At 33.5% G+C, this 26,173-nt stretch overlaps 2 protein-coding genes across 3 annotated transcripts; both read left to right on the top strand.

Annotated features, from left to right (window-relative positions):
• Positions 1 to 2,799: 2,799 nt before the first annotated feature.
• On the top strand, positions 2,800 to 5,809 carry LOC127101645 (zinc finger CCCH domain-containing protein 48). Its single transcript, XM_051039114.1, has 8 exons — positions 2,800 to 2,968; positions 3,374 to 3,943; positions 4,056 to 4,241; positions 4,350 to 4,451; positions 4,584 to 4,736; positions 4,872 to 5,051; positions 5,202 to 5,299; positions 5,386 to 5,809. Exons 2-8 carry the CDS (start codon positions 3,386 to 3,388, stop codon positions 5,531 to 5,533), a joined length of 1,425 nt encoding a protein of 474 aa, XP_050895071.1. The 5' UTR covers positions 2,800 to 2,968; positions 3,374 to 3,385; the 3' UTR covers positions 5,534 to 5,809.
• A 4,351-nt stretch (positions 5,810 to 10,160) lies between these two features.
• LOC127108424 (arogenate dehydratase 2) lies at positions 10,161 to 15,577 on the top strand. Of its 2 annotated transcripts, none has more exons than XM_051045887.1 (12): positions 10,161 to 10,537; positions 10,616 to 10,683; positions 10,813 to 10,905; positions 11,742 to 11,942; positions 12,020 to 12,100; positions 12,438 to 12,533; positions 12,623 to 12,700; positions 12,834 to 12,923; positions 13,032 to 13,090; positions 13,251 to 13,332; positions 13,413 to 13,488; positions 15,203 to 15,577. In XM_051045887.1, exons 1-11 carry the CDS (start codon positions 10,303 to 10,305, stop codon positions 13,470 to 13,472), a joined length of 1,143 nt encoding a protein of 380 aa, XP_050901844.1. In that variant the 5' UTR covers positions 10,161 to 10,302; the 3' UTR covers positions 13,473 to 13,488; positions 15,203 to 15,577. The 2 variants fall into 2 exon arrangements, with proteins under 2 accessions (XP_050901844.1, XP_050901843.1); XM_051045886.1 differs by having other exon boundaries at positions 10,162 to 10,537; positions 15,194 to 15,577.
• Positions 15,578 to 26,173: the final 10,596 nt, after the last annotated feature.

Here is a 26,173-nt window from a genome sequence, read left to right as displayed (position 1 = left end):
ATTCGTGAAGTGCAAATCTGAACATGGAGTATATGTAAGAAGAAGCAAGAGTGAATTGCTTATACTATGCCTCTATGTCGATGACCTGTTGATAACAGGTAGCTGCAAGAATGAGATCGAAGACTTTAAAGGTGATCTCAACAAGGAATTCGAAATGTCAGATCTGGGTGACATTTCATATTTCCTTGGCATCGAATTATACAAGAGTGGTAGAGGTTTGATGATGCGCCAAAGAAGGTATGCAGGCGAAATACTCAAGAGATTTGAGGTGCAACATTGTAACCCAACTTTGACTACAGTTGAGCCCGGATTACAACTATCGAAAGATTCAGATGAAGATGATATCGACTCAACCCAATATAGAAGACTTATTGGGTCACTTCAATACCTTTGTCACACAAGACCTGACTTAGCATACAGTGTAGGTATGGTGAGTAGGTTCATGTAGAAGCCAAAGATATCACATCTAGCAGCAGCGAAGAGGATACTAAGGTATCTAAAAGGAACTCTCGACTATGGCGTTTTGTTTTCTGCAGCTGATGAAGGAAAAGAATGCAAATTAGTGGGATACACTGACTCAAGTTGGTGTAGTGATGATGAGGATCGAAAATCCACAGCGGGCTATGTGTTTATGCTAGGCGGTGCACCAATTGCTTGGAGTTAGAGAAAAGAGCCAGTAGTGGCATTATCGTCATGTGAAGCAGAATACATAATTGCTTCTTTTTGTGCATGTCAAGAAATATGGATGGTGAATCTGGTCGAAGAGATAACAACAAAGAGTCATGAAGCAATTACCATGAAGATCGACAACATGTCAGCTATTAATCTGACGAAGAATCCGATAACATATGTCTGAAGCAAGCACATCGAGATGAGATTCCATTATCTTCAAGAACAGGTAGCAGATGGGAAGATGAATATAGAACACTACAGAACTGAGAATCAGATTGCAGACATCATGACAAAGGGAGTGCAGGTCGAGGTGTTCAGAAGACTAAGAGCTATGATGAATGTAGATAGCTTAGACACAACAAATTAGGTGATGTGTTGAATTGTAATTCCTTGTGTCGAAGCAGGTTGCTCGACAAAACAAGGAAGTGTCGAACCTCCTAGTATGTTGAGTTGTGTTATTGTGTCGAAGCATGTTGCTTCACACGGGATTTCGACTTAGGCCTATTTTAGCAGTGTTAGCTATTTTGGGTTTTTATAGTTTTGGGCTTTGACTTGAGGTTCAAGTTAACCTAAATCTATAAATAGAGGGAGTAATCCTTAGTTTTGTAATGAAATGAATAGAGTATTCATGACATTGTAATTCACAGTATTTTGCAGTTGCAAAGTAAATAAGAAGTTTTCCACAGTTTGTGAGCCGAGAAAAACTCTGCAGAATTTTAATTTTTCTTCTCCTTCATCGTTTTTTATTTTCCTTCTTTCTCCATTGTTCTTTTCTTTTATTTGTCATTATGTGGGTTATAACAATCTTGTTCATCAAGGTTGATTGAAATTTTCCATAGATTTTGGGGGATTTCCAACAAGATCATCATAAGGGGGATAATCAATGCATTAAACCTGTTGCAAATAGTGATATTTCAATTGAAGTTTGTTATTACCCATATTTATCAAAAACTCAACTATACAATTTGTTCAAAAAAGTGTGAATGACAAAAAACATAGCAATCAAAGTTGTTAATCTATGTGGAAGACTTCATTCAATGACCTTCCAAAGAGTGGACAACTCAAACAATATTGGAAGTAACTCTATTTCTATTATAGTACCGAACAATCAAAGTTATTAATCTATGTGGAAGACCTCGTACAATAACCTTTCATATTGATTGCTAATCATCAAAATATTTCTTCGTTGGTACTATAATAGAAATATAACCACTTCCAAAATATTTAGATGTGGGTACACAACTCAAAGTGCGAGAATCTTCTACCATATATTTTTGGCTTTCTAGTCGAACATCAAAATTTTTGCTTAATGCAAACTCATTCTTCAAGTTGATATATTGTGGTTGTATGATAAGTATAGGGAGTCATTATTGATGATCATTATATAATATGATATCGATAATATATTTCCATCCGTTTTTGTATTAGTTGAAGGCCAAACAAATTAGGTTTAGGATTTTTTTTAAAATAATTTAAAAAGTCACTTCACCCCGAACCTAAACTTTGTCATTATTGATGATCATTGTATAAAATAAGATCGATAATATATTTCCGGCCGCTTTTGTATTGGTTGAAGGTCAAACAAGTGTTTAAAGATTCTTTTTAAATAATTTAAAAAATCACTTCATCCCGAATCCAAACTTTGTTTATTTTAGATCTACATGAATTTATAAGACAAATTTCACAAAACTTTATTCTATAGATCGAAAACAAATAATTTTGCAAATAATTTTTAACATGGATAAACAATCCTTAGAGATTGAATAAATAATTTTGGTGTGATGATTCTCGTTTGAATGACAGCATTACCTTTGTAGCTCACTTTTTGACAGTATTGTTAGCTTATTTTGTTGTGCATAGGTATTGAATCCTTTTATTACAATTCTTATATGTTTAAATACTATTTTTATTACTTTTAACATGTTACCAAAATTATTATTTTATTTGTAGTCTATTTTAAAATTAAAAGTCATTTGTTATTAAAATATACTAATGTGAAATTATATTATCATATTTAAATGTTTTAACATTAATATAAAAATAAATTTAAATTAGATTATCATTAATATTTTAAGTTAGATTTTTTTAATCAAATCAAATCTTCACTTTCCTTAAAAAAAAACTCAACCAAGATTAGCAAAAACGAAAAAGTATAAATACCTAGAAATCTCTGAAACTCTGAAACCATTGCTATTTCGTTTCTCCTCTTCACACTTCTCGTCTCTTCGCTCATTGACGACGCGCTCTCTCGGCTAGTTTGCGACGGTCGTTTCACCTCGCTTATTGGCTTCCATTGGTTTGTAATCTCACTTTCTTCCTTTCCTGTTTTTGAATTTTGTTTTTCCTCATTCTTGTTTCTATGTTGTTCTTAGTGAAGTTCTTGGGTTTTCGAGGGTCTAGGGTTTTGATCAGTTTTTGCTTAGTTTCTTTGTATGATATTAGAATTAGCTTCTTTGTTTATTATTTTACTCATTCATGTTTGATAATGCTGAATGATATTGATGATCAATCTTTATTATTTTTAATTTGAGAATCTTAAGAGTTTCTAGTATTAACGTGTTAATTTGGTTACTCGTTCTGAAACTGTGATTTGGGGTAATTGAGTTTGCAATGGAAGATTCAGTTTGTTTTTAGTTTATTTGTTCATTAAAAACTTTATAATGGCGTATTCTAAAGTATATTAATGTTGGTTGCTTTTTAGAGTGTTGTGGATATGAAAGTGGCAAGGTTCAAAGGGACTGAACGGGTCATTGGGACGAAAACATGCATCTATTGGCTCAATGGAAGATGCAATAGAAATCATTGTAGGTTTTTGCACGGTGAATCACCATCATACGCGTCAACTAATTCTTGGAATCATAATGAAAGGAAGGGACGTTTCTCTTCGACATCGTATCATAATGCAAAGAAGGGCCTTCCCAAAGATGATACTAAAACTCTTTTAAATGGAAAGATTGGAGATGACAAGCTGCCACCCAAACATAACACTAAGACTATTCTGATTAGAAGGACCATGGATGACAAGTTGCTTCCCAAACATGAAGCTGAGAATTTCTTAAATCGAAAGATTGGAGACGAGAAGTCGCCTCCCAAACATGCTACTGTTGGAGATGGCAGAGAGAAGACGCGAGTTGCTAAGGTTTCTCCAAAGCATATCTGCAAATATTGGATGAATGGCGATTGTGTTCATGGTGAACAGTGCCAGAATTTACATTCATGGTTTTATGGTGATGGCTTTGCCACATTAGCAAAGCTTCAAGGACACAAGAAGGTACTTAGGCTTATAACGACAGCCATTTTATATTTCTTTGAAAAGCTAGAAATGTTGGCTTCTTTTTTATTTGATAATTCTGAAGTAGTTTTATTAAATTATTTGTGAACAGCTTGTCACTGGAATTGCACTTCCACATGGATCAGACAAACTTTATTCTGGCAGCACTGATGGGACACTTCGGACATGGGACTGTCTTACTGGTCAATGCACTAATGTGATGAATCTTGGTGCTGAAGCTACCTCTTTGATCAGTGAGGGTCCATGGATTTTTGTTGGTCTGCCTAACACTGTCAAGGTAAGCTCTTATTCTTACTTCAATTATTGTTTTCTTTCATTATATGGTCTTCTCAATTGTATAGACCATTACTTGTAAGCTGATTATGTCATTGTGGTTTTTGTGAAGGCATGTAATATTCAGACTGATTCACAGTTAACTCTTGCTGGACCTAACGGACGAGTCCTTGCCATGATTGTTGGCAATGATACACTCTTAGCAGGAGCAGAGGTAACTACCCACACATTGGTTTATGGTTGTTATATAAGATAAATCAGATTTTTTGTTCTCTAATTACTACTAGTTGTTTAGTATATTTTGTTCTCTATCAATTTATGTTAAATTTGATTATTTAAATCACAGGACGGTGTAATTTCTGCATGGAGAGGCAGTTCTAAACCCAATTCCCCTTTTGAACTGGTTGCATCACTATGTGGTCACACTAAATCTGTTGTTTGCCTGGCTGTTGGATGTAACAAGATGTTATACTCAGGATCCAAGGATCAAAGCATTAAGGTATTTCTATTGTTTGGCAATACTGAGTCTCTGTGAATCTTCAATGGTCTTTTGTTCTTCTATGCTATCTCTACACAACTGCTTGTTGCTTTATATATGTTTTGTTTGATAATGGTTTCTTATCGTTTTATTCAGGTTTGGGATCTAGACACATTTGAGTGTAAAATGACACTCAACGCACATACAGGCGAAGTCAGGTCCCTTATTTGCTGGGACAATTTCTTGTTATCTGGTTCATCAGACTGCACTATCAAGGTCTGGTATAAAACTGTTAAGGAAACTTTGGAAGTTGCATATTCACACAATGTAGAAAATGTAAGTTACTTTGCTAGTATGTTTAACATTTGTACATCGTTGAACATCATTCGGTTGGTGTTTTTCGTTTGTAGTAGTCAAATCGACATATCTTATAATGGTCATGAATGAAAGGGGTTGTTGATATTCTTTTTATTCTGATTATTATAGGCCGTTGTTGCACTCTCTGGGATGACTGATCCAGAAAATAAGCCTATATTGCTCTGCTCTACTAGTGACAATTCAGTTCGCCTCTATGAACTGCCATCGTAAGTAAACTTGCAACCATCACCATCTCATTTTCATGTAAACTCGAACTTGTTCTTGACCACATCTCTACATTTACAATTTGCAGATTTGCAGAGAGGGGTAAACTGTTTGCGAAACAAGAAGTTGGATTAATTGATATAGCTCCCGGTGGACTCTTCTTCATCGGAGACAGAACTGGTTTGCTGACTGTCTGGAAATGGTTGGAAAATCCCAAGGTTGCAATATCCTCTTGAGTCATGACAGTTTTTCCCCCTCCTTTTGCTTTCTTCCACCAACTACTTAACACTGTTGATGTAATTCCAGTGATCCTTTCAGCGTTAGGCAGGAGGTCACACAATTCAATTTATTCTTTTGGCCAATCATTCGAGAATGCTAATTGTAAAAGCAAGTATGTATATATTAAACAGAGCAATTTCAATTCCATTCTTTGCTCTGCTGTTAGTTAGAGACGTAGAGGTACTTATTGTAAACAAATAATATTAAATAGAAAATTTCAATTCCGTTTTTTCTGTTATTAGCTAAAAATAACTTAAAGAGGTGTTATTTGAAAACCCAATTTTTGACGGTGACACCATATACTACTAATACTATTATCTTTATCTATTACTTTTTTTTAAACACTTTTACGTATTTTAAAAAGGACAATGTATAGTATTTTAGGTGTTTAAATATCATTTTCTTAAAAAAAATGATAATATATAGTAGCATTTTAGATTGAGACCAAGTAAGCCTTGAGCTTCTATGATGATATTGAGTTGCTTTCAAGATAGACTGAAAATTTGTTTATTTTAAACAATGACATACTTTTAGTTGTTGAGTCAAAGTAAATACCCCGTTGTTAATGAATATGAAGTGTTGAATGAAACTTGCATTGAATGTAATAGACAATATTGCGTTGCCTAATATATCATCAATACATAATTATACCATTGAATTTGATATTTTGATGTTTGTGTCGGTCTCTTTCTCCAAGATAGACAATTGTAGTCTTCATTCAAGAAAAAAAACAACTCTTCACGTAACATTTGTTTACAATCCATTAATACTTTAATAAAAAAATATTAGTGCATTTTCAAAAGTGTCATTTATAAGAATTTGATCTATGAAAATAAAAGATGTAAGAAATATTTTTTGTTTATTTGTTATATATTTAAGAATGGGGTAATATTAGGTTGGATTTCAAATCTAGGTTATCTTTGGTAAAAATAGCGATTGATTGATAAATTAGTTGATAATTTATAATTTATATAGTTGATAGTTGATGATTGATGATTGATAATTTATAATTTATAGTTGACAGTCGATGGCTGATAATTTATAATTTATATACATAAAATTAACGGTTATTTGATAAATATAAAATAACATAATTGTTTGATATTTTTTTTATTTAATACATAATTATTTTTTAAAATTAAAATAAATTAGAAAGAATAAGTAAATATTAGTTAAAATATTAAAGATAAAAATGGAAGAAAAAATAATAAACTAAAATATTATTTGGACATCTAAAAAATAAATTATAAATTAATAAAATTAACTATAAATTTATAAGCTTATGATGAAAAACTATTATAAAATTCATTATAAAACTGATATTTTATTTGTGTGAAATTTATAAGCTATAAACTTAAAAGTATACTATCAAAGTAATTCTTGATGTGTTAAGTTAAATTAATGATTAAAAGTTATGATTTCATGTTCAGTGTCGATGTGCTAAGCATAAATAATTGTTCAGTGACTTTTTTTTTTTTTTTTTTACCGTAATACCCTTTTTTTTAAATAATATTTTTAATATACTCCGTTTTGAAAATAATTTCTCAAAATGCCCACTTTATTTCTTTGACTCGCTCATTCAAATGACGAGTTGCTGAAGGACGAAACATGACCGTATTGACTCGTTCATTGATTTGACGAGTACTAACATGAATTTTTCCCCATGCATGAACTCGGTGATCCAGTGAATGAAGTGCTAAATTTTTTTGTTTTTTAAATTAATATAATAAATCCAATGAATTAATTTTATTTTTAAATAGAATATTATGCCTCATTATTATAATTAATTATAAATACAATTATTACAATTAATTATAATAATTAAAACAATTTTTTAATATAATGAGGCATAATATTACAATAATTTTTATAATTATTTTGTTTCTGTAATAAGTAATAATGATTGTATTTAAAAACAAAATTAATTCATTTAAAAAAATATATTATAATATCAATAAAATTATTATTATTTATTACAATTAATTATATATCTCATTATAATATTTATAGTTTTATTATTAAAATAATTTTTTAATTTGCAAAAGTATTACTATTTTTAAAAAAATAATTTATTATTTAAATATAAAGATAATTAGAAAATTATTTAATAATAATTCTAATAATATAATTAAATTATAATATTATATTTAAAATAAAAAATATAAAAAATTCTCCTTCATCAGTTAGGCCAACCATTGGCCAAACCTACACGTCAAGAAAAATGCTTCATGTCCTCGTCCTTTGAATGGACGAGTCCAAACAAAAAAAAGTGAGACATTCTAAAAAATTATTTTTAAAATGGGGTATATTAGAAATATCATTTCAAAAATGGGGTACTGTGGTAAAAATTCTCAATTTTGTAAACTCTTTTATTCTTCTTGAAAATCAATCATTACCTATAATCTATAATATAATCATTACCTATAATCTATAATATAACAAAGATAGATGCTTTAGAAACATCTTTTTTTCCTTTATCTCTCACTAGCGTTCAAACGGGCACTCCACTAGCGTCCAAACGTCCAAACGGACATTCTCGTGTTCGTTTGTCCGTTTTTTTAATATACGCACAAGTCAATATACTCCAGTAGCGTGTCCATACATTTGGAGCTTGATTTAGGTAAATATTTATCCCATTTCAAATTCATTTTCAGTTTTCCATACATCATCTTACCAAAATTTTAGGTCAAACATTTTCCAACTTTCAAATTTTCCCACAACTCCAATTCTTCTACTCCACTCTACTTCAATAGATAATGAAACTTTTGAGTTTTCTTTTTCTTCGACAATAATGATTTTCATGACATAGTTTCTATTTATGTCTTATTTGTGACTTATTAAAGAAATAAACTTTTAATCTGACACAGAAAACGATTGATAGTTAAGTTCGTCATTTTTCAACCAAGTTCATAAGATCTTCTTATGCTCTTCTTCAATGATTAAGGTAAGTTACAAGTTTCATGTTAATTGATTTTGCTTCAATCTTCGAAACCGATTTGTCGATTTCAACTTTATACTTTTGGATACTAAATTGATGGTTAATGGTCTCATAGGCAGATTATTTTTTACCATTCATTTATTTTAGTTTCACAACTACATCAAACTTTCTTCTTCTGTTTTCATGTTTCGAATATGATTTTTCCCGGCTCAGGAAACTATTTGATTTTGAATAATAGAGAATGTGTAATGATATATATATATATATATATATATATATATATATATATATATATATATATATATATATATATATATATATATATATATATATATATATATATATATATATATATATATATATATATATATATATATATATATATAGAGAGAGAGAGAGAGAGAGAGAGAGAGAGAGCGAGAGAAGAGAGAGAGAGAGAGAGAGAGAGAGAGAGAGAGAGAGAGAGAGAGGAGAGAGAGAGAGAGAGAGAGAGAGAGAGAGAGAGAGAGAGAGAGAGAGAGAGAGAGAGAGAGAGAGAGATGTTATCTTTCAATGTAGAAGAACATTTAACAATTCTTGCTCATTCATCTTCACTTAATCATTCTCTTTCTATGTTTTCAACTTTAGGTTTGATGTTTTCTCTTTATTTTATATCTTGAGATTTAGACAAATCTTTAAATTGAAGACCTGCAAGGTAGAAATGGAATAAAAAATGAAGCACACATTTTAGAGTTTGTGTTGTTTACCCTTTTGACTCTTTGATTTTAATATGATATGACTTTCTCTGTCTCACGGTTAAAAAGTTGTGTTTTTTTCTCTAAATTTTAGCTATATATGAAGGTTAGTGATAAAGTTTTGAATATATATATATATATATATATATATATATATATATATATATATATTGTATAAATTGTATTGTGCAACAACTCATCTACTCTTCTGTCCTCAAATCAAAATTACCGAGTATTGATGTAACTTTCAGTTTTGATGGTGCGACGTCTGTCAGGCCACTCCACCCTTAACCTCCGTTGAGGTTGGAAAGTTCTCGGCATTGTCCTAATGATCTCTTTGTTAACCCATTCGTATTTTTGACAAAACTCTTATATCATTGGTAAAAGTTAGTTCAATCAACGATGATAGTTCTTATATTTCTACTCGCTGACAAATGGATCATGACAACTCTTTATCAATATTGTTGTATTTCTACCCGCTAACGATTAAATTTTATTCTTTAGAAAAAAGGATGTGTGGATTATCTATTAACTCTGCATACCATAAATCTTCCTCTTTGGTTCGTGCTTAGATCCATATATTTTTATAGATTTGTGTGGTCTCTTGGATTTAGATGTTATTGTTTGTCGTTAATTTGAATTAGTTGGTATTGATTGTAGTCATAGTGGTCAGATTCATTCACTATTCTTAAAAATATGAGTTTGGTGTTCATCAATTCACAAATATTTTTCTTTTATAGTTTTGTTTTGCATCCGTACTCGTTGAATTGTATTATGTTATTGCTAAAAAATTAAATTTAAATTAGCTTTATTTATTCCATAGATAGCTCTATCTTACTTTTCCGTTGTATTTTTTTTTATTGTATTAGATTTTTTTTTAATAGATAAAATATTTATGTTTATCAGGTGGGAAAATGTGAACCGCATCACACGCGTTTACGGGTGGATCCATCTACATATAAATAACAAAACTAGAAACACAGAGAAAGAGAGATCGTAACTTCAAACTTAACCAAGCAGCAGTGACAGAGTCACCGTACCTAACACGCCATTCATGGCATCTTCCCGAATCATCTCTCATTCTCAACCCAATCTCCACCGTCAGTCTTCCCCCTTTGACTCCGTCAAACCTCTTCCGTCTCTCAATCTCAACCTTCACCCGAAACGACACCGTAACCTCCGCATTCGTGCTTCCCTCAACGACACTTCGCATTCCGTTGAATTGCGAACTAGCCCCGTCTCCGCCGTCTCAAACGACGTCGTTTCCAAAGATCCGCACGCTCTTCCTCGTGCGTATTGCTTCTCCTTCTTTTCCCTCTTTCTCATCACACTTTTTGGTTTCTAATGTTTTTCGCGATTGTTTTCAGGGCCTTTGTCTTCGAATCAGTTATCTAGTGCTGTTTCCGATGGTTCAGGACTTCGTGTTGCTTATCAGGTGTTGCTTCTAGCATTGCAAAGTGTTTTTATATATTTTTTGGTTTGTTTTTGTTGTGTGTAAGGTGAGAGGATTGTAGAAGCTGATTTTGATAATTGAATTGATTTCATATGGTATTGCATTTTTCAGGGAGTTCAAGGTGCTTACAGTGAATCTGCGGCACAAAAAGCTTACCCTAATTGTGAAGCTGTGCCTTGTGAACAATTTGATACCGCTTTTGAAGTAAATATTTTTGTTACCCTTAGTAGGATTTTATTCATATGCACCTTCAGTGTCATTTTACTTTAATAAATACCTATGGTTGGGTGTGATTTCGTGATAGTATAAAAACAATCATAACACTGACTGACACTATCAAAATTAAACTCATTATAGTAACATGTTTTTTTAGTGTCTTTATCAAGTTCCTTTGTCATTGTCCTTGAGTAGGTGATTGTAATTGTTTGCATTGCACTTCTTTGTATTGGTTTTGTTTATGGATGTTCAAATTTAATGATAGGATAATGGATTTGGGATTTATACCAATTGATGTGTTGAATGGGGAGAGTATTGACTTGGCAGGATTCTGTTAGGAGGGAGGGAAACAGTTATAAGAGGTTAGGAGGGAGGGAAACAGTTATAAGAGGGATAGAAGAGAGGTAAAGGTCATGATTGTTTAGGAGATTTTCTCTATGGTTAAGGGGCATAGTACTTTGGTTAGGAGTTCTTGAACTCTGGTTTATCTCTTTCTTTCTGTTATGCCCCCATTGTAGAGCCTTTATGCTCAAGCTTTTCTATAAATAATATACTATTATGTTCTTTGAATTTATGGGTTCTATGACATAACCTCTGGTAACCTTGATTAATTTATGGGTTCTATTGTATAACTCTGGTAGTTATGCATTGCAAGCTCTAACCAATTTAAAACAAAAATCATATAGTCCAGTTATTTTTTCTTAGTTTCCATTTTTTATTATTGTTTTCTTATGGTGGTTACCTTTTAAAATATATGGTTGCTGAGAGTGCTAGTTCTAACTGTCTGTAGTCTTTATTTTATTGATCGCGGGTTCCTATGATAGTCTGTTGAAAGGTGGCTTGTGGACAGAGCAGTTTTGCCAATTGAGAATTCTTTAGGAGGGAGCATCCACAGGAATTATGACCTTTTACTCAGGCACAGGCTACATATAGTAGGAGAAGTAAAATATGCAGTCCATCATTGTTTGATGGCCAACCATGGTGTTAAACTTGAGAATTTGAAGCGTGTTCTTAGTCATCCTCAGGTGTGATTCTGACATTTTATACCTTTTTTCCTTCTTCTCTTCCAACAATAAACTCATTGAAGATGGTGTTGTCTTAGGCTCTTGCACAATGTGAGAACACCTTGACAGGATTGGGCTTAGTCAGAGAAGCTGTTGATGATACAGCCGGTGCTGCAAAGGTAATTGTGGAATTGTTGGAAGCTATTTTTCTTGTATCATTTCAAGTGTTTCTGTTTATTAATGGTCACATTTATGTACCATTTGACTTGCTTAAAAATGAAGCACTAGATAGCTCACAATTTGTTTTGATTTGTGTTTAATTTTAAAAAGCCCAGTTAACAAATGTTCTTAGGGTACTGGTTAAGGAATCAAGTAATGAAAAAGTCATCCACTAAATATCAATTAATGATTATATATTGCACCTTGGGTGTGAAAGATGGATAGATTATCATTTTCTGCTGCTGTTGTTGACATGATTATCAATATTAGTTATCCTAACATAGTTACAAATTATAGCATGTTGCTTTCCATAAACTACAAGATGCAGGAGCTGTTGCTAGCTCAGCTGCCGCAGAGATCTATGGCTTAAATATACTTGCTCAAGACATCCAGGTTTGAGTCTGTGTCGCTCTGTTTTAAATGACATGGTAGAGAATTTGTGTTTATCTTAGATTTGATGCCTGATGGATTTGCATTGGCAGGATGATAGTGATAATATCACTCGATTTTTAGTGTTGGCGCGAGAACCTATACTTCCAGGCACAGACAGGCCATTTAAGGTAATTCAACTAGCATAAATAGCTGAAATTACTCAATTGAATATATCACACGACACGTCTCCTGTCTAGTTTACTTTTATGCTTACTGACATCAATATTGATAGTTCTGTTGATTATTGCATTGAATTTTCAGACAAGCATAGTTTTCTCCTTAGAAGAGGGACCTGGGATACTTTTCAAGGCCCTTGCTGTTTTTGCGCTGCGTCAAATTAATCTTTCAAAGGTTAGCTGTTTTCTTGGCGTGAGCTCATATTATCTTTTATGGAAATTACATTTGCAAGTATGTTTTCTATGTGTTTCTGATTGTACAATTGATTAATTGTTCTTATAGATTGAAAGCCGTCCTTTGCGGAAGCAACCTCTTAGAACATCTGATGATAACAACAATAGGTATTCCAAGTATTAGTAATGAGAACCATAGCCATAATACATTTTTTGAGTTTTAATTCATTCATCATATAATTGGTTCAAATTATCGTTAGTATTCTGTTTACAAAGATGTTAGATTGTTAATGATTGCTATGCTGATCACAGTTCATGTATTAAACAGGTACTTTGATTATCTTTTCTATGTTGATTTTGAAGCATCAATGGCTGATCAGAATGCACAAAATGCCTTAAGGCATCTAATGGTGCGACTTAATTTAATCTTATGAACCATATTTAAAGGATTAATATGTAAGTATTCCTCTAAAACTAATACAATTTGCAGGAGTTTGCTACATTCTTGCGAGTGCTAGGGAGTTATCCTTTGGATACTAGCATGGCGTAAATGATTTCCAAAAGAGGTGAGTCCCATTTCTAAATACTTTTCCTGGAAATTTAGTTTAGCAAGTTTCCTCGGTGTGAATGGATTCCAATTTTGGAACTTTGTAACTATACCTTGATTGTTATACTAAATCGCTAACTGGGTCGATTATGTGGATCAAATTCTGCCATACTGTTATATCCAATACCATGTTTCTATCCAATTCGTTAATTTCAAGTTCTTAATAGTTTCTCTTATAGTTTTTATAGGTCTTCATCTACCTCTAAATGTTTGATTCCTCTCCGTCTGATCTACTCTCCTTAGAACAGAATTTACAAGTCTTTTCTCCATGCCCAAACCACCTAAGTCTATTTTCCACTATCTCTTTTCCACTATAGGTGCCTACTCCAACACTAATATTATCATTTATAATCTTATCCCGTCTAATCTTACCACATACCTAACACAAACATCTTCATCTCTACTACACTTACTTTATTCTTGTGTTAGTTCTTAATAGTTCTATATTCTATCTCATACAACATCACAGGTCTTACCGTTGTCTGATAAAAAATTTCCTTCAGCTTGAGTGGTATTTTTTAATTTTGAAATACTAACAACAAAAACTATATAAACCATATTTGAACAATTTGTCTAAGTTCCAAAGCCCTCCTCCAATATAAATTTTGAGTTCCTCCAAATTAGGGGGGTTTTGGTGTTATGTTATGAATAAAAACAAACCCTCCAAAACCCTCCCAACCAAAATCTTTCTAATCTTTTCACCCAATCCTTACTATTTTTTAAAGTCCTCCCCCTTCCCCTCCAAACTCCCAAACAAAGCCTAAAGGAATGATCCCTACACTGAAGAGTCATGCTCCACACCAAGAATTACATTTCTCTATAGCCAAAACAGAAAGATACTCCTCAGATGCACTCTCCACAACGGTTTTCCATATAAAGGAAACCTCTCTCTCTATATATATATATATCTATATTTCTTGATGTGTTTCCTCCTCCACTAAGCCCGATCTAATCTCATTATAGGCTCTATCAAGGAGCTATATCAGCTCTCCCATCCCATATTTGTTATCTTGTTTAAACTTGCTTGCCAAAACCATATTCCAAGGTAACTGTTTATAAAATTATTCTAAGTGTCTATATTCCTTATTGTTTTGTTGTTTCTGTCAATGTGGTTCAATCCCTCCCCTGTCCTACCTTCTCAGAAAATTAAAAGAAAAGAAGAAAGATATCCAATGTAAATATTGAGGACTTGCTTCCTGCTAGACGAGTGTCTTTGCTAAAACTGTAGTGACATGATACTATTGGGTTCACCTTGTGTTCGGATAAAAAAACTTTTGTAGCATAAGCGTTTATGTACAAGTTATTTCTATGACAACATATAAAATAAAGTCATATTGTTTTCGTACAAGTTAGAGGCTGTTTTCATAAATAATTCAGAAGGGTTTATGGAAATAAACAAAAAACAATTTATGGACATGTCACAAGTTGTTTTCATAATCCCTAGTTTAGGGTAGTACAAATGTTTATGTTTGTAAATAAATACATGTTAGTAAATTCAACCAGACTCTAAAAAGCCCGGAAGGGGGAGGGGTATTATTTCTTTTTATATTTATTGTGTAATTTGATAGGCTATCATGTAATTGTGATGGCTTTATTATTTACATTATTCACTTTGGAACTTTTATTATTCTGATGCTTTTTGCCGTAAACTATTGATGGTGCAGGACTTGCAGATATAGTTACTGTTGCATATGGCACAGTTCTTCCAGCGGTGGAATCATGTTAATGGAAATACAGGATGTTGTTTACATTGATTCAATATACAGACAGATAAAGAGAAAACAGTATCAAACGTGCAAGATCCTCAAAATTTTGATGGGTGGTATTCAGCATTATGAATCCGTGTGTGTTTGTGCAAATATTATCTTTGTCTATGGTTAAATGCAAGTGATACTTCTCTAGGGACTCGTGTATTTTATGTCTTCTGTGAAAATAGTGGAAACGCATTTTTGCACCCAAGAGGAGTTTGCAGTTTTTTGCACATCCTCTACCATTTGTACTTCTCAAGTGTCGGTCATGGATTTTATTTATTTATTTATTTGATAGAACGCTCATGGAATATTTTAGTTTTAGGATGAAATGCACTTTGCACCCCTTATTTAGTTTCACAAACTTATTTATTAAATCGGCTATTTTGCACCTTAATTAAATACTCTATTACAAAATATAAAAATAAATTTATTTTGATCAGTTTTTTTAAATATTTTGTTACGGAGTCATTGTTTGTAGCTTTAACTAAATATAAACTCAATGTTTTAGAAACGGGACCGAACAGCCTGGTTGGACCGGGAACCGAAGATTAATCCGGTTGGGTCAATCTTTCAAAATTGCTAGTGGATCAAAATTAGAGTAAAACTGGAAAAATCGGGTTGAACCGTCTAAAATCATTCGAATTAAAGAACGGGAGTCGGTTTTGTAAAACTGTCCGATTTAAAAAAATGCATCAAATTGATCATTTTAAAAAAAAATTAATATGATAACATCAAAACTTAACCTACATTCCCAATCATTAAAAAAATCAATATTTTTTTATAACCATACGAAATTTTAAGTTTTATCATTTCATTATAGTTTTTCTTTCAACTATATTCCATCATCATCTCGCTCTCCCTTTCAAATATAGTCACGATATCCAACTTAATATTGATTGTCATTCAAATTAATATTGTTTGTGGTTGTCAATTAAGATTTATTTATCGTAGTTCAACTTAAATTCGTTTTTTTAATGAAGTATATTATATCATTTATTTTTTGTATTTTATCTTATTTAATTTAGATATTCTTAATTATTTGATCTTTATTTTAGTTATTATATTCTACCATTTTAATTTTGATTTGATTTAGTTTAACTTAGTTTATTGTAATTCTTTAATTTGATCAAATTATTCTTAAATGAAAGTTGAAGTGAAGTGTAGAACCACGTTATGTAATGTTATTATATGTATTATCGATACTGTTGTATTAAATTTGTAATGAATTTTTGAAATAATTATTTTATTAAGTTGTAAATATATGGTGATGTGTGACATATTTATGAAATTTAATTTTATATTATTAGTTTATTTAAAAAACGGTTCGATCGTAGGTTTAACCGGTTGAACCAATTGAACCTTAAACCGCAGGTTTCAACGGTTCAATCTCCGATCCGATTTTTAAAATATTGCATAAACTATTCAAATACGAATAATAATACTATTACTATCAGGATCGATTATGTGCCGAAGTATGGGTGGCAAACGCTTCGCCTTAGAGTTTAAAATTTTAGTCTGCGATGTCAAGGTGCAAGGTAGGCATGGCAACAGGGCGGGTCGGGGACGGTTTTTACCTCTCCCAAATCCAAACCCGAATCCCCAAACAATCCTCGTTCCCCGCCCCAAACCCAAACGGGGATGGGGAATCAAAACTCAAACCCGTTCCAAACGGGTTCGGGTATCCCCGCCTCACCACCATTTATTTAGTAAAATCAATTTTTTAATAGACATATTTATTTTTCCAAAATAAAATTACATTACAAATAATAAAATAAAACAATCTAAAAAAATTCCATACATACATTTCAAATATTTTAAATAATAAATTCAAATTAAAATATCAAAACATTGACCATATATTTAATATTTTAAATTATAAAAAATAAATAATAATGTACATAATAAAATAAACGGGGCGAGTTCGGGGACGGGTTCGGGATGGGTACTAGTGTCCCCATTACCCGACCCGTCCCCATATTTTAAAATCGGGGAAAACCCAAACCCAGTCAAAGCAGGTTTTTCCCGTCAACTTCGGGGCGAGTTCGGGTTGGTACCCGCGGGTACGGGTTATATTGCCATGCCTAGTGCAAGGTGTTGAGTTGGCAGCTGCGGACTTCCTTTGAATAATGTTATAATAAAAATTGAGATTGAGATTTATTAAAGTTAAAATAATTATAATTAAATTTATTTTTTATTATATATAATTATATTTTTGATGTTATATATATATATATATATATATATATATATATATATATATATATATATATATATATATATATATATATATATATATATATATATATATATATATATATATATATATTAAATTACATCTATTTTATCCAATTTTAAATCACAAAAATTTAATAAAAATTAAGTTGGTATTCTTAATAAGTTAATTAATAATCAATGTTTTTGGAAGATTATTTTTGGGTGAGTTTATTTATATTTCAACCATAGTACTTATTGGAAGTTGAAGAAAAAGGTAAAATAATTAATCTAGACAAAAATTAAAGAATCTTATCAAATGAGATAAATTTTTTGGAGATTTTTTATTCTATTCTATATAGTGGAATAACACTAAAAAAAAATTTAAAATGCCTAGATGCATCTTGGGACGTATCTGATATTCACACAACTCTTTTGTTTTTAACCACGTTCAAATTTACTACCTAACTTGTCATCACTTAACTGTCTCTACCGAGGTTTCGAAAACAATCGGACTGACTGTTTAAAATGGAATGCCTCCTAAAAGAAAAGATAAACACATAACCGTTACCGAATTTTATTTATTCTCATCGTAAAAAGAGAGGAGATGGAAAATAGTCGATAAAATCCTCATAAAGAAAAAAGAAAAGGATAAAGATTGGTCTCACAACCAAATAAGGGTTCAGAAGTCGATTACACAAGGGAAATATATTAGCATCATTCATGTCCATGGGAAAATAGTTGATTATGAAAATGTCGTTTGACGTTGGATCAATGATTTATTGTTTTTGATTATAAAATGGCGACGTGTAATGAATATACAAAGTAACCAAACGAGAAAATAAAGGGTCTCATTGTAAGGTAGTCCAAGAGAAAATTTTGTATGTGTAAAAGTGATATAAGCTAACAAATGGATAATAGTCTTACAGTAATGTCTCCCTAAGATAGTGACATGTTGTCATTCTTACAATAGAATTGTAAGTTACATATGGAAATCCAAGTTAGGGCAAAGTGTCAAGGGGTTAGGACAAGGTCTCCAAATAAGGGTCCTAAGTGAAATCCTGTAAGTTCAAAAGTTGGTTATAGATGAAAGCATTTGTTTGCCTTAGAATTTTATCATGTTTTTGATTATGATACAATAAGTAAATGACAATGACAAATATGCATGAGGATATATATACAATGATGACGATGATGATGGGTACTTGAAAGTAACTTACAATGTAATAAAGTTAGCAAGAAAGTAAACCACAATATGATAAACAAGATCAATAACAACAACGATTAGTGATGAATAGTTAGTGGTTAGTTAAATGTACAAAGTAACCAATTAGAGATTATCTATCCATAGGTCAGAGGACTCAAAATATGGCGCATCAATGGATAACTTATCATTGATGCAAAGTATTGAAGATGATCCATGATCATCTAATAATAGATTTGAACTAAAAAAACTTATACAATCCCAAGTCCGTCTATCAATGATTTGACAAATGGAAGATTATATCACCCAAAGTAATTACAAGTTTAAGATTGAATAATGTACAAGTCAAGCAATTAATCATAAGTGTTAGAGGGTTAGTGGTTAGTTGAAACAAAATGATCAAAATGATCAACAAGATGGGATGACAAGCAAGGTTTCATCTATGCATCAAATGGACTAAAATATGGTTAAATAGGGGCAACCTATCAATACCCCAAAGTATCATGAATGATCCATTGATCATTAATTGATAGGTTTGAAGCATTGAAGGTTGTATCAACCCTAAAAACCCAATCCATGACCAATAGGGTTGAGATCCAATGGATGACCAGATGAATTTTCAAATGTCTTCAATTAGGGCTCACCATCCAATTAGGGTTTTGGAGGTGAGTGAGATGTCTTGAGTGATCCTACAAGGTCAAAGGATGCTTGAGGATGAAGATTAGGATTAAGGTGGTTTGGGCACACCTCAACATGATCACAGGGTCTTGATGCTTCTCAGACGAACACCATGCCTTGAGTTTATGGATCATTATGGGTGAAGATGCACATGAGATGATGTACGATGAACATGTGCTTATGCATTTGGGTTATGAAGGTTGATATGAAGGTAGGGTGAATTTAAGGGTATGACAACTGCCCATATTTAATCTTCTCGGACCTGAATGTACGGATAGCAACGGATCCCGGGCCTTCAAGGTAGGAGAGGATTAAATACAAAAAGTATCTGGAAATTTGCCCTATTAGGGATGAAAGTGATATGAAGTGATTTGGAATATGGTTAAAAACGAATAAAACGAGCTCAATCCAATAAATTTACTACCGATCTCAATCCGGGTTGTCGGTCGTACCTAGCTTGTAGTCCGATTACTCGACTTCCTCCTCAAAACACTTAACAATAAAATAAGCTCATTTCGGTGCTCTGAGAGAGAAAAAGAGTGGTTAGGATGTCATTGTCCTCTCAACTCTCGAGTATTCTGATTGTTGGCCGTACTTAGCCAAGGGTTAGATACTTATCTCCCTCTAAATACCAATGATTAAACTCGCCAAATTATTTCATAATCAAAACTCTTTTGGATGAAAAAGAGGGATTATGATGCAGTTGTCCTCTCAACTCCCGAGTATTCAGATTGTCGATCGTACCTAGCTTGTGGTCTGATACTTGTCTCCGCACTAAAATCAACCACAACCAATCAAATCCAATTTTCTACCTTTGGGCTTTCAAAACCTTTTCAGAAAGGGCATGTTACTTCTGTTCTACCGTGGTATGAACAAAGCTTAACCCTCTCATACGTGAGAAAACAAGTAATGTTTAACGACTAGAATGTGATCCAAACGCATTCATTCTACTGCAAATAAACAAACACTTAAACCTCACATGACGCGAGCACACAAGTAAGGTTAACTGCTAGAACGTGAACGTTAACATTGTCCATTAAAAACAATCAATAAATACTCTATTTTGTGATCGGAACTACGGAGCTCTGACTTCCTTATTGCACGAATGAGGATACGTAGGCATAAGGGTTCGAAACCTTGGCGAGCACATTAATAATTATTTTATTTTCTCTTTTCACACTAATTTTAAAAAAAAATTCTACTCATTAACCAATAGCAAGTAACCTTCAGATAACAACATCCATACGTACGAAGGGCAAGCATAGTGGTTCTCGTTGAGTACAACGGATGTGAGGGATGCTAATATCTTCCCATTGCATAATCGACTTCCGAATCCGTTCTTGGATGAGAAGACCATTCTCTTGGGGTTTTATCGTTATTTTCCCTTTCCTTTGGAATAAATAAAATTCTGTGGCGACTGTGTATTTTTTACGGTGCGAGACACACATAATCCCAATTCACCTAAGGGGTCTTGTTTTTGTTCTTCACACATCCCCCAAGAAAACTCCTTTGTAAAGAAACTATCTTCTTATAAACCGTAGCAGACATCTTCATAAAGGACAAGAAGAAAATAAGAATAGCATTAAACACCGAATTAAGGAGAATAACTCTATGCCCTAGGCTAAGATATCTATGCTTCCACAAATTGAGTCTTTTTTTTCCAACAGAACAACCAAAGGCTCCCAAGTTGACTCAATTTGGGGATTAGCCCCAATAGGCAAGCCAAAATACTTAAAAGGAAGATATGGTATCTCGCAATGGAGAAACTCCCTAGTAGAAGTAAGAAAAGCATGATCAAAATTAACACAAAGACTAGTAGCCCTCTCAAAACCTCTAAGAATAGCCTTAATACACTATATATAGACAAGAGATGGTTCGGCCACCAAAAGTGTGTCATCAACATACTACATGTGAGACACAACCAACCCTGAGTTACTAATTTTAAACCCAGAATAAAGACCTAGCTCCTCGGCCCTCACAACCAAACCACCAAGACCCTCTTCCACCAGGAGAAAGAGGAAATGAGCTAGGGAATCTCCTTGTTTTAAGCCTCTTTAAATGCTAATTTCTTGTGTAGGGCATCATTTAACCATCACTGCAAGACTACTAGCAAAAACATAAGCTTTCATCCAAGACCTTCGTTTCTGACTAAACTCGAATCTAATCAGCTTATAATCCAGGAGGTTCCATCTAAATAAATAATAATCTTTCTCAAAATCCACCTTTAAAATAAGGCAATGATATTTAGGTCTCTTGGATAAGTCTACCACCTCATTGATTGCCACTACTCCATCCACCAGCACTCTCCCTTTAAAAAAAGTCGATTGGCTAGGAGAGATAAGCTTCTCCATCATCACCCCTAGTCTAGTCGCCAAAACTTTAGCCACCAACTTATACAAGGATCCCACCAGAGAAATAGGTATAAAATCACCAAGATTTGAGGAGGGATTAACCTTAGGGATCGAAGTCATGAAGTAAGACGCAAAACTAAGAGGTAGAGATGACAAATTATGGAATTGATCAAACATAATCCCCAAGTCAAGTCTAAGAAGGTTCCAGAATTTTAAAAAAAAGGAAAAATTAAAATCATCTGGATCCAAAATTTTATCCCCCTCTCTAAGAGAAACAACCACATCAAGCTCCGGAAGACTAAAGGGGGCCGAAAGAGTGAAATTATCATCTTCCGAGAGAGATGTGAAGACAACACCATCCAGACAAGGTCTATCTTAATCTGCTTCTCTAAAGATCTTCGTGAAGTGATTCACAACCTCTGTTGTGATCTTCGAAACTCCTTCAATCCAAGTTTCACTAACTCTAAGAGCCAAGATAACATTCCTTCCGCTTCTTCACTTCACATAAGCATTAAAGAATCTAAAATTTGCATCACCAAACTTGAGCCACTTAGATTGAGATCTCTGGCACAATTGAGAGTCTTTGGTTATAAGGAGGGAAAATAACTCAGATAAAGCTGTTGATCTAGACTATATCTCATCCCTAGATATCTCACCATCATCAATCAAAGAGTCAATCTTGCTACATTCCTCTCTCAGTCTATCAATCTGAGAATCAAGGTTACCAAAAACCTCTATATTCCAAGATTTTAGGATCCCTTTAAGGGTTTTAAGTTTCTCTAACAAAACAAAAGCTTTCCAACCATACAACTCAGCAGTGTTCCAAAAATTAGAAACTAACTCCAGAAGACCAATATGAGGTAAGCAGGGACTATTAAATCTAAAAGGTTTGGGATCCCAAAACCGGTTGATATCTTCAAGATAATAGGATAGTGATCGGAGACATCCCTTGGCAGAGTCCACTAGGAGACCTCTCAGGTATTCCACCACCCACTATAAATCAAAATACGATTAATCCTACTAGTTGCCCCGTCTCTCGGCTAAAATCAAGTAAACTTTCTACCAAAAAGAGGAAGATCTAAAACCTCGAACTAGGAGATAAAATCCAAAAATTCCAAGCACTCGGCTCTCTCAGAGGAATTCAAAGAGCCCTTCACTCCATCCTTCTCAGGAGAAGAGAATGTGGAATTTAAATCTCCCATAACACACCAAAATACACCACGAAAACCAGTTTTCCTAGAGTAAAGATGGGGTGGGGGTAGGGCCCAAAATCACTTTCTTTTCTCGGCCCAAGGGGATGAGAATTCACTTTCCTATTTGACACAAACAAAAGTTCATAAATGCTTGGAATAATAGTTGATGTTGAAAAAGTCAAGTTGCATGGGCCTAGTGTGAAGAAGTGTTATTCCCGTCGTTGACATTAAAAGAGGAAATTTTCAAATCTTTTCCAGTAGAAGTTTCGTACCCTAGTAGAGGATTATGTAATACAATCTTTGGTGCAACTTCCACATTTTCACCTACAACCCCTTCTTGACATGGACTTGACACCATAGGGAGAACTTTTTCTTGAATCTTTTCATCAACCCTTTTGTCTTTAGTCGAAGGAGAAAGACGATCACTCTCCTTATCAATCGCATGTTGAAACCTACGTAACTCTTCCCAACCCTTTTGCAAAAGGAAAAGTACCTTGTTGTCCTTCATCTTCTTCTTCCTCAAACCCTTCAACATCACCACCATCATCCACGAATTCTGACACGTTTTATTCATTAATAACAACAACATCCCCATTAAAGTACACTTTAGAAGTATTTTCAGAGTTACTACCATTCCACGAAACAGAGATTGGAGCAATCACATTTTAACGACCATGTAAAAAGGTATTACATCTTGACATGAACACACATTTTCTTCGACCACCCATACATCTGACACATATGAACCTATTTCTAAAGCCATCTTTTCACTCACAGGTGGTCCTAGGTCGAAAACCACCTTCACCCTTCCTTTGACAAAATGCACTACATCCTTTACTATTTAATTTATTTCCATTACTCTACCAAAAAAACTTTCCAATGGATTCAAATATTTCCAAGGTCCAAGCATGAATCAAAATAACTTAGTAGGGAAATGGATCCTCTCCTGTATTTCTTCTAATGTCATCTCTCCTGCTCAACATTCAAGCATTAGATTTAATCTAACCATTTGATATTGTCTATTTTTTAATACAGGCTTTGTTTCTCCTTTTTTTTCAACCATTAGATCAAAACAGAATGGGCAGCATGACAAAAGAAACTGGAGAGGATCCAAATCCCTTAGCATGATAACAAAACCTCCCTCTTACCAGAGGTGAATGAGGGGGACCAAACGAAAAGTGATTGAAAAAACTTTGTCTAGAAATGAATTCCCTAGGAGTTTCGTACCTTAATAGGGGGTTGTGTAATACGGTATTTGCTGTAACTTCCACCTTTTCACCTATCAAACCTTCTTAACATGGACTTGACACCATAGTGAGAACTTTTTCTTGAATCTTTTCATCAACCCTTTGGTCTTTAGCCGAAGGAGAAAGACGATCAATCTTGTTGGTTCTATGTGTTGGCATCAATTTTGGTAAAACTTAGTGTTATCACAAGATGTCACACGTGTTGTCTTGACATGTGATATCAGCTTCCTGCAGGTTGTTTAAATATGGTTGTGCAGGATTTAGCCAAGATTTCAGACCCGATGTTAAGGCATGTGCATATAGAACATTTAGTCTGAATGTTATGTATTTTGTTGCTGCGTGTTTCATGCAAATCTTTGTGTGGTTATGTGGAGATTGCATGCGCTATCCGAGGAGTAACTATATTTAAAACCAGAATGTTCTATTTTACAAAAAGGAATGATTAACTGCTATTTCTTAGGAGATACGCAAGTAAAATAGAATTAGGGTTTCGTGCTGCCCAGACCCATTCAAAAAGCTTATATTTAAAGGTCGTGTAAAACCTGTTTTACACACACAAGATATGAACGATAAAGTGAGAGAGTTTTAGGGTTTTAGTCTTATGTGAGCTTGTGTATTGTGAGCCATTCATTCATCTTGTTGATGTATGAATTGGACTGACTTTTGTGTTGTAATTTGTCCACTCTAAGCTTTGAAGTACGAGTGTTTGTTTGCTTGGTTGAAGCTTTTAAGCAAGATCAAGTATGTGTCCTTGAAGCGTCTCTTCTTTCTTTTTGTATTTGTTCTTTTATCACTGTTATGATTGAGGGGGAGTGAGTAGGGTCTCATATCCAAGAGTTCTTAGATAGAAGTCACACGGGTAGAGATTAGGTGAAAAGACTGTAACTTGAAGTTGTTTACTAAGAGTCTTTGAACTAATTTTGTTTAGTGGATTTCCTTCCTGGCTTGGTAGCCCCCAGACGTAGGTGAGTTTGCACCGAACTGGGTTAATAATTGCTTGTGTCGCTTATTCAATTGTTTCTTTGTTTTTATCCTGTTTATATTTTACTTGTTGTTCGGATATTAGTGTTGTGACATTACCTTTGACATCTCATATCTGATACCAAAATTTCAATTGGTATCAGAGCAGGCATCCTGCTTTGGTTCTGGGTGAGATCTTAGGACGTTACTTTCTGGTACTATGGATAAAGACGGAGGATCTGTACCTAGACCATCAATTCTGGATGGATCTAACTATGACTACTGGAAACCTCGAATGGTAGCCTTCTTGAAATCTTTGGATAATAAGGCTTGGAAGGCTGTTCTAACAGGCTGGGAACATCCCTTCACTGCGAAGGAAGGAGAAGTTACAACTGATAAGAAGCCTGAGGAAGAATGGACTAAGGAGGAGGATGAACTAGCTCTTGGAAACTCTAAAGCGTTGAATGCTATATTTAATGGGGTTGATAAGAACATCTTCAGACTGGTGAACAATTGTGAGGTGGCTAAAGATGCTCAGAATATTCTCAAAACCACTCATGAAGGTACCTCTAGAGTAAAGATGTCTAGATTGCAGCTGCTTACTACTAAGTTTGAGAATTTGAGGATGAAAGAAGATAAAAGTATTCATGACTTCCATATGAATATCCTTGAAATTGCTAATGCCTCAGGAGCCCTTGGTAAGAAGATGTCAGATGAAAAGCTTGTGAGGAAAATTCTCAGATCACTTCCCAAGAGATTTGCCATGAAAGTGACAGCCATAGAAGAATCTCAAGATATCTGCAAGATGAGAGTGGATGAGCTAATTGGATCCCTCCAAACATTTGAGTTAGGAATGAGTGATGGATCTGAAAAGAAAGTCAAAAGCATAGCCTTTATGTCAAACACTGAAGATAAAGAGGAAGAAAGTAGTCAGGATACTGATGAAGGTCTGGCAAATAATTTAGCATTACTTGGGAGACAATTCAACAAAATCCTGAAGAGGATGGATGTGAGGTCAAAGTCTAATGTCAAGAACAACTCATTTGACA

The sequence above is a fragment of the Lathyrus oleraceus genome, chromosome 7, assembly GCF_024323335.1.
Source record: "Lathyrus oleraceus cultivar Zhongwan6 chromosome 7, CAAS_Psat_ZW6_1.0, whole genome shotgun sequence".
In the NCBI taxonomy this organism is placed as follows: Eukaryota; Viridiplantae; Streptophyta; class Magnoliopsida; order Fabales; family Fabaceae; genus Lathyrus; species Lathyrus oleraceus.
The sequence above is the reverse complement of the archived record's forward strand: the minus strand, read 5'-3'. Positions and strand labels throughout refer to the sequence as shown.

Bases quoted from the DNA above. Each gene is read 5' to 3' on its own strand.
- LOC127101645 (XM_051039114.1), top strand. From the start codon at position 3,386: ATGAAAGTGGCAAGGTTCAAAGGGACTGAACGGGTCATTGGGACGAAA. The intron at 3,944-4,055 runs GTACTTAGGCTT...ATTTGTGAACAG, and splicing joins AGCTTCAAGGACACAAGAAG to CTTGTCACTGGAATTGCACT. The intron at 5,300-5,385 runs GTAAGTAAACTT...TACAATTTGCAG, and splicing joins CGCCTCTATGAACTGCCATC to ATTTGCAGAGAGGGGTAAAC.
- LOC127108424 (XM_051045887.1), top strand. From the start codon at position 10,303: ATGGCATCTTCCCGAATCATCTCTCATTCTCAACCCAATCTCCACCGT. The intron at 12,924-13,031 runs GTTAGCTGTTTT...TTGTTCTTATAG, and splicing joins GTCAAATTAATCTTTCAAAG to ATTGAAAGCCGTCCTTTGCG. The intron at 13,333-13,412 runs GTGCGACTTAAT...TACAATTTGCAG, and splicing joins ATGCCTTAAGGCATCTAATG to GAGTTTGCTACATTCTTGCG.